Here is a 9,005-nt window from a genome sequence, read left to right on the forward strand (position 1 = left end):
CTTCTGTACTGGGCTGATTCTGAATGCTGCAGTTTTAGCTTTGCTTTTTTTTAAAGATAAAAGTCTGAAGAAGAATAAACAGAAACTTCCCTTTCAACATGCTTCAAGGGCATTCAAAGTCGATAGAGAAGTCCTCAAACAGACACAAAAGAATTTAAGACCACAGTAACCTTAGATCAAGTGCCTATATTCCGCTGAATAGGATTTATGCTTAAGTGGTTTGTTGAGTGGGGTTAATTTTCAACATGATAAATTTCAGTCTTAATGCTGATCATGGGACAATCTGGTTTTTATTAAATCCTTATTATACTTACATAGGTGAATGAATGGAAATGCCTCTTTCATCACTACACCCCTGAGTTTGCAGAATAGTCTTTCAAAGCAGAGAAACCTTTGTTTGCAGCCAGAGAAGTAAAATGATGCAGTCCTGGCTACTTCAGAAGATGCAGATGAGCTCCATGAAGCTGAGTTGCCAACTCAGATAACAGGTCCTCCAAAGTCACACGAGAGATGTACCATGAATTCATACCTAGCCTGAGCCTTTTAACAATTCTAACAAAAATACAACAACAACAAAACCAATCAAAAAACCACAAAACCACCCAATCTAAAAAAAAGTCCCCTTTCATTTAGCAGAAAGGGAGAATAATCATTATGAGAAAAGGAATAATGAGAGAAAGGGAAAGTCCCAGAATATTAGGCAAGTGAGGCTTCAATCTCTTGATGATTACCACTTGTAGTTAAGGAGAAAATACTGCAAGTTATACCAAGACACTGACAAATCCCTGTGCCAAATATTATACAAACACTCTGTTGGCCACAGAAAACGAATAGCAGAGCAAATACGTATGTGTAGATATCTATGAAAGTGTGAGGTATATATCTATGAAAGTGTGAGTGCTTTGTACATGAGTGAATTATAGCTGTGGGCATGGCACTGTACTGTAGAAAAGACAGGCAAAACAGTGTATTAGTCTTGCATTTTACTTACTGATTTACAACCATATCAGACATCAACACAGAAGATCTTGGTGTTTCTTAGAAATTGTGTTTGCATGTGCCTGTGCATGTGTTTCTTGAAAGAACTAGTGGGTTTTTCCAGTCTCTAATACCTAGTTCCTGGCTAGAGATACAGAAGGGAAGACTGCTGTCTTAGAGAACCTTGGCTGTAGATCCATCCTTTGTAAAGAAATCACTTCAGGTGTCTGGGGTGAGGTGACTTAAAAATGGGAACATTCCCAAATCTCTACTCACATAGGAAAATGGCATACTTAAATTGTAGCATAGCTTTTATGCATTTAACAGTCTTATTCCTCAGAGTGCTTCTTGGTCATTGGAGCATTTATTTTAAACTTTAAATAGGGCAGTAGCATTTTGATGCTTATCCAAGTTGCAGGATCCGTCTTAGTGACCAAGCTACCCTGGCATCCTTTTCCAAATCCAACTCCAAAAGGATTGACATTAAACCTGCCTGTGGTGAGCTGCTATCTGCAGGATGGCTAACTCTTACTCTTCCGGGTGAAGCAGTAGAGTCTGTGATACTCTGCAGAACTGGGAATGTCAGCTTCCCAGACCACCTGATATGAATTTCTTTTTTTGGTGTGTCATGGAGTTTGCAGACTCCATGCCTATTTGGGACAAAACATATAACAGAGGTGACTGTGAAAAGTCCGTTGTGTCACATCACTCCCTTTTCTCCCTACTGGCCATTTCACAGGATCACTGTACAGCCATCTTCTAACTGGAGGGAAGAGTTCTCCACTCGTGTGAGATTTTGAGCATCTTTTGGACTTGCACAAAGCAAGGGTGAAGGCCATTTCTTCACAGATGGAATGATCTGAACCTGCTGAGTTCAGACAGGCAACTAGGGATGGCCCTAGAGCATTTCTGAACAACTCCCTGATCTCCCCAAAACTCTGCAATGGCCCTAAATGACCAATGTGCTAGAAAATGAACTGTTCTTTCAAGCCATTCTCTCTGCAAACAGCTTTGTCCTCCAACAGCTTCCTGGTATGCTGCTCACAGTACTGGGGGACCCTCAGCTGACTGCTCAGGCAGTTGCACTTCTCATGATATTTGCACAGCAAAGCTAGCAGCTCAGGAGAGTCCACACAGTAAAACAGGTAAATAGCAGCAAAAAGGAGCAGCTGGTAGGGTCTGATTCCGCAACAACTAATGTCGTGGTTGAGACGGACAAACGGCATAGACCGAGTTCTTCTGAGATGCAAATAGATTCACCATTTATTGCTACAAGTGCACTTTCTATAGTCTTTACCACTTCACACGTCTTTTTACTATTGGTTACAAGTTACATCAGTAACATCTCATTGACTAATTTTGCTATCATCAATATTACTCTCCCTTCTTTCTCATGAATACACCTTCAGATACTCCTTTACTCCCATCCTCCTCATGGGCACATCCCTTCTTTCTCATGGGTACACCTTAATATATTCAAGGCTGATCTCTGTTCCTGTACCCTCTGTCAGGGAATCCATGGACCCACCATAGTTTCCCACAATTCCCCCTTTTAGTATTTGTGCTAAAAAAATTGCCTTCATTGTCTGCTGCAGGGCCCTTTGCAGCAGAGAAATCATGCATGGCAACATTAGTAACACCATCACAACAACCATCAAAACAGTCTTGTTTTCACTACTGATAACAACCACCCTGGAAGCCCCCAACCACTAAACAATGTATTTAACCAATCCCATCCGTCATCAACTTGCAACTTTTGTACTTACTCTTTCAGTAATTGTATACTTTTATGAATTGATTCAGAATGATCAAACAAGTTCATACAGCACATACTATCAGAATCTTCACACTTATGTCCTTGAGCTAACAGCGAAAAGTCTATTGCGATGCCTTAGAAGTTTTGTTAGTTTGCTTAGCTAGCCAGCATCCTAATTTTTCCAAAGTATTTAAAGCTGTAGCCGTGCCAACACCAGGTACAAGAGATCCTACAGCTCTTAACCCCAATCCCCAAAAATCTACATTATCATTACATTTTGACTCATACATATGCAAAAAGTGTTTTTCCCGTCTTGTTCTCCTGTAATCTGTTATCATAGATACATTGGGTGTTTAAGAGAGTTAATCGTCCCAAACTACGTGGTCCTCCAACAACATTAGAAGGAATTCCAGGCCAGACTCTATCTCCACAGATCAAGAATACACCATATGGGAGTTTTCGGGGTCGCTGTCCCACATTGTTAACGGCACCCCTTGGGTTTTTCCACGAGGCATTACACCACAGAGTTTCATTTCTATGGTCGCCAAGGGTAGCATTAACATTTTGCAGTTTTTTCCATTCATGCTCTTGCATATTGTTCTGACACTTTTCACAAACCAGTTGGATACAAGCATCCATGGGCACAGATTCCCAGCAATTCCAGTTCCTGTGGTTCAATATCTGCTTCTGGGAGGCAATTCATCCAAAGTGCCATGTTGGTATTATTACAGTTTGTTGCAATGCCTTTGCACCAACCACTATTTTGTGACAATCATGTGATGCTGCTGTAGTCATCGAGGCGGATGCCAACCAAGTGTGTGTGGAACAGGTTTTCCGGAGATGCTATAGCTAGGCATACGGAGTCTTGGCTAGTCATGTTGGCTAAAGTAATCCACATGTTAGTCTTTTCTGTGCAGGCATCCAAAATGCAGCAGCTGCAGCAATCATCATTAGGGAGGCAACATAGGTTTCACATTTTGCATAGGCAACAATTGCGGCCCTTGATCTGTAGAGACACAAGCATAACCTCTCCCCCAGATTAATAACTCATGTGGACTCAGCCATTGTCCCATGTGCAAATCTCATATCAACACTTCTACCCCTGGACCCACCCTCTCCTGAGCCACTAAAGAGGAAAAATGACATAGAATGGGTGGCGCCTGGGCATCATCAGAAACCTGCAAAAAATTTAAAACATACGTGGCTTTAGCCAAGCGTGCATCAGATGGCTCACCTAACTTTCCCCCTTTTTGTTTTTGGAGAAAATGCTTGAGTGTTCCATGGGCGCGCTCCACAATGCCTTGCCCTGAAGGAGAATGGGGAATACCTGTAACATGAGATACCCCTCAAAGCTGTAGAAATGAAGCAACTTTCTGGGACACATATGCTGAACCATTATCTGTTTTTATCTGCTGTGGAACACCCAAAAAAGAGAACACATACTGCCAATGGCATATTACATGTGGTGCAGTTTCTCCAGTATGAGCGGTGGCAACAATAACAGAAGAGAAGGTGTCTATAGAGACATGAACATACTTTAACCGCCCAAATTCAGGTATGTGTGTAACACCAATCTGCCAAATTTGCAGAGTTTGAAGGCCACAGGATTGGTGCCATAATAAGTAGGAATATGCTGACCTTGACTATCAGGGCATGCAGCAGCAATGGTATGTGCCTCAGAATTTCAAATGCCAAATTGTCATCTCAAAGCACGGTAGCCTTGATGATAGAAATGATGTGAGGCTATTGCCTGTTGCTTAACATCAGGAACAGGTCCCAAAGCTACCGCTGAAACTAGAGAATCTGCTTTTGCATTCCCCTCTACTATGAATCCTGGCAATGTAGTATGACTTTTAACGTGCATGACATAATATTCATAACGACGCTTCTGAATTTCTAGCCATAAGAGTTTTAAAATGCCAGATAGTTTTTAACTAGACATGTGTCCCAGTACAGCTTTATCCAACTGTTGTACAAGCCCAGCCACTTAAGCAGAGTCTGTTACAATATTCACAGGGCCTGAAAGGCCTGAAACATGGTGGTCATTGCTCTAAGTTCAAACACTTGTGGTGACCCTTTCTGATATTGTATCCAATGCTGCCATTGTGACCCACCCTTCCAAATAATGACTGTCTTGCCTGTTCTTCCTGATCCATCTATGAACACTGTAGGTCCATTTACTGGGCTCAGTTGATTCAATTGCTTCTGACCAAATTTCACCTGACTCCCTAATTTAATCACTGGATGTGAGGGCAAACGGTAAATGATTTGACCCGTATAATTCATCATAGCTGCTTGTAGTGCGGAACTATTAGCCATGCACTGTTTGAAATAATGACTGTACAGGAAGCATGATCATTTCTGGGTCTCTTGCCATTACTTCCATGCAACGTGATCTGATTTTAATAATCACCTGAGCAACCAGTTCAAAAAGGCCTGGGGCTGCCTGTTTTAATTTGGTTGGCAAAAAGACCCACTGTAAAATATGTAAACGTTCTCCCCACTTCTCATGCCATTGTGCGATCATGGCAAAAGGTATGCATTGATCAATTAAAACAACTGCTTGTATAGGCACTGTCAAATCAATTCTCCATACATGTTTGTTACTGATTGCTTGTTCAATCTCTGCAATTGCCTTCTGTGCTTCTGCCGTCAAAATACATGGGGCAGAAATGTCATTGTCTCCTCACAATAGGTCAAACAATGGTTGCAACTGAGAAGAGGGGATTCAGTGTCTTTACTTTCACTTGCAACTTTATGGGTTGTGGTGTCACCATCTGATCTAAAACTTTCATGCCCAAATAAAGCCATGGCTGCTGTCGTTGCACCTTCTCAGGTGCAACAACCAGCCCATACTGATTCAATGATTCACGTGCCTTATTTTCCATCTCGTCTCATTCTTGTGGTGTTGCTGCAGCCGGCAAGATGTCATCCGTATAATGATAGCAATACCCTGATGGAAACAAAGCACGTACAGAACTCAGAGCTTTTGCCACATACCACTGACATATGGTAGGTGAATTTTTCATCCTTTGTGGCAGCACTTTCCAACAATACCTTTTTACTGGCTCTCCATTATTCACAGATGGAACAGTAAAGGCAATTTTTTCCGTATCTTGTTCTGCTAAAGGAATAGTGAAGAAACAGTCTTTCAAATCTATTACAACAATTTCCCATTGCATTGGAATCGTTGTCAGAGAAGGTAAACCTGGTTGCAGAGCTCCCATAGTTGCCATAACCTCATTAACTTTTCTAAAGTCATGTAATAATCTCCATTTTCCAGATTTCTTTTTGGCAACAAAGACAGGAGTATTCCAAGGGCTATGTGAGACCTCTGTGTGTCCCACAGCTAGCTATTCCATCACAAGAGACTGCAGGGCTGCGAGTTTCTCCTGAGCAAGGGGCCACTGATTGACCTATAGTGGCCTTTCAGTTAACCATCTCAGTGCTAAAGTGGGCCAACAAACACCCTGCATCACAGTGACCGCTGCTAAAAATCCAGTTATCCGTACTCCCCACTGCCCTAAGCAATCCCTTCCCCACAAGTTCAATGGGGCTGGGGTCACATAAGGTCTCATCGTAGCCCTTTGATTCTCAGGATTAGCAATCACTATCAGCTTGGCTGACATCAAACTGTTTGCAACTCTGCCTAGTCCCATTACTCCCAAAGTATTTGAAACCAAGGGCCAAGAAGGAGGCCATTCTTGCTATGAAATTATGGTGACATCTGCTCCTGTATCAAGCAGTCCAGCAAGCTTCACCTGGCTGGGAACAGAAGCATCCATTATGAGTGTACAAACCATTTGTGGCCGTTTTTCTGACACTGTTTGAGACCAAAAAACAAGTGGCTTTCCAGTTGAACCAAATCCACTGTTCCCATGAACAACTTGCTCAGTCCAAGGAACAGAACTCAAAACAGGCACAAGCTGAGCTAAACACACTCCTTTTTCTATTGTCACAGGTGGGGTTGTCATTGAAACCAGGGCACAAATTTGTCCTGTACAGTCTGCATCAATAACTCCTGCGTGTACCATTAATCCATGCAGATTACTACTTGATCATCCTATTAACAAAGCACTCAGTCCCCTGCCAATTGGTCCCCAAGCATCCAGAGACACTTTACGCACCTCTTGAGTTGTTATAGTCACTGTGTGGGTGGTGGATACATCCATCCCGGCTGATCTGCTGTTTTGTCCTGATAGCCTGTCACAGAAGGCTGGCTGTGTACTGACCCTGGAAGTGGGTGGCCAGGGTTGCAAGGCATTGTTGACTGAGGTATTTGTGTCTGCATGCACCCCTTTGCACTCTTCTTGGCATTTCCCTGCTGAAGTGGCTGTCCATTAGAGTGAAACTTAGAGTGACACTGCTTAGCAAAATGTCCATGTTTTCTACATTTGAAGCAAATTAGTGAGTCTGTACCCCAAACATTGCCAGTTTTGCTTATACCTTTTAAAACCTGTCTGCCTTTATGTGGACAGGCGAATCTTACATGTCCATTCTGACCACATCCATAGCACGTATATTCCTGCACTCTTGCTACTGCCATAGCTGTAGCGAGTGCAGTCATTTCGTGCTCCACTGAACCAACCTTGGCACAAGCAGTAATCATTGCTTCTAAAGCTGGATCCCTTGGCAAAGTTTCAATCACTTTCTGGCAGTCTTCATTAGCATTATCACGAGCTAGCTGCTTTACCAGCATTTCCCGAAGGTGTGCATCAAACACTTGACGTTCGACAGCAGCTTGTAATTTCTCAACAAAGGACAGGAACGGCTCTTTAGGACCCTGCTTGATGGTGAGGTCTCTTCGCTTCGGTTCCGCTAACTGCACTGTTCTAATTATAGCCTCAAACCCTATGGCTTTGGCTTGTTCAAGCACTAGAGGGGGCCATTGCGCTTGATGTTGCGGATTACTAAACTGTCCCAAGCCCAGGAACACATCCACACCATTACCAGAACGGGGATCAGTCTCTGGATACTGCAGATTCACCACTGCCTGTGCCTCAGCTCTTTGTTGCCAAATATTTCGAAACAGCTCATGTTGTACGGGTTGAAAAATAATCTGAGCCAAATGAGCAATATCATAGGGTGTCATAGCTTCCAAGGATAATAAGCGTATCAACTGCATAACTGCAGGGGAATTAGGGCCGTATTGGGCACTGGCTTTTTGCAAATCTTGAATCACCTTCCAGGAATAGGGAACATGCTTGTGGGGCTTCTCTGCTGCAGAATTATGATATACTACAGGAAATGCCACAGGCCCAGCAGATTCAACAATTAACGGCTCAGCAACGGTAGAAGGAACTGATATATTTTCCAATAGATCCCAGTCCCCTATTTCCATAGCTTTAGCTTTCACATGTTTCCAAAAATGCACAGGGTCCCATGGTCTGACTGTAACCGAAGCCGAAGGTAAACCCCAAGTTGTAGGAAAGTTTGGTTTATGCCATGGGTCTCCACCCCCACCCTCAGGAACTTCCTCTGTCACAGAAGGGGGAGGGAGTGGATCCAGGGGATTTGGATTCTTAGGAATTACATTCTTGGACTCGCTCTGGCTCACCATAGGATAATCCTCATCATCTGAATCTTTAGGCAAGGGGGGATATGAAGATAAATGCTCACTTTTTTCTTCTGTGATTGATAGCGGTGGGTCAGAAGGTTGAACACACTGCCCAGACTGATGCTTAGGGAGCCCCTCCTGAGCCCATATATAACTCAACGCTGCTTTTTCATGTGAGTCCTTCTTAGTTTTTACCTCATCTCGGTGCAACACATACGAATGCTCTTTGTCTATTCCTTTTAACTTTTCAGGAGAGTGCTGTGGACCCCCATCCTTATCCAAATCACCAGATAACACAGACTTAAGCGGTGTTGACGAATCATTAGCAACAGGAGGGCTTGGAATAGTATGCAATCTTACCTTTTCCTCTGAAACTAGTCCAGGAGAACCAGGAAGACCATCCCCCTCCACTGCCTCTGCCTGATCCTGTTGCACTTTTAACCCTTTCAAAGTCTCTAGCAACAAGCGCCACGTTGTTAACAGCTCAGTTGCTTCTTTGGACCCTCGGGTAGTGCTATCAAACAGTTTATTTCCCAAGTCCATCCATTGTGACACACCAAATGCTGTCACTGTATTAACCTCCAAACCTTGCGTCTTGCCCCACAGTAACATCTTCTGTAAAGTCAGTTCCGGAAGGCTAACACCCCACTTCTTCAGAAGCAACTTCCATGTAGATAATATAACACCCTTTTCTTTAGAGAGGTTCCCTCCCAT

The 9,005-nt window shown here is 43.2% G+C and overlaps 1 protein-coding gene across 1 annotated transcript; it reads right to left on the reverse strand.

The window, feature by feature from the left end:
• Positions 1–1,447: 1,447 nt before the first annotated feature.
• Positions 1,448–9,005, reverse strand: LOC139826521 (uncharacterized). The gene is made up of 2 exons (XM_071802736.1): positions 6,862–9,005; positions 1,448–5,858 (listed from the first exon to the last, which is right to left on the reverse strand). Exon 1 carries the CDS (start codon positions 9,003–9,005, stop codon positions 6,879–6,881), a length of 2,127 nt encoding a protein of 708 aa, XP_071658837.1. The 3' UTR covers positions 1,448–5,858; positions 6,862–6,878.

Source organism: Patagioenas fasciata, chromosome 1 (assembly GCF_037038585.1).
Source record: "Patagioenas fasciata isolate bPatFas1 chromosome 1, bPatFas1.hap1, whole genome shotgun sequence".
NCBI classification, from domain to species: Eukaryota; Metazoa; Chordata; class Aves; order Columbiformes; family Columbidae; genus Patagioenas; species Patagioenas fasciata.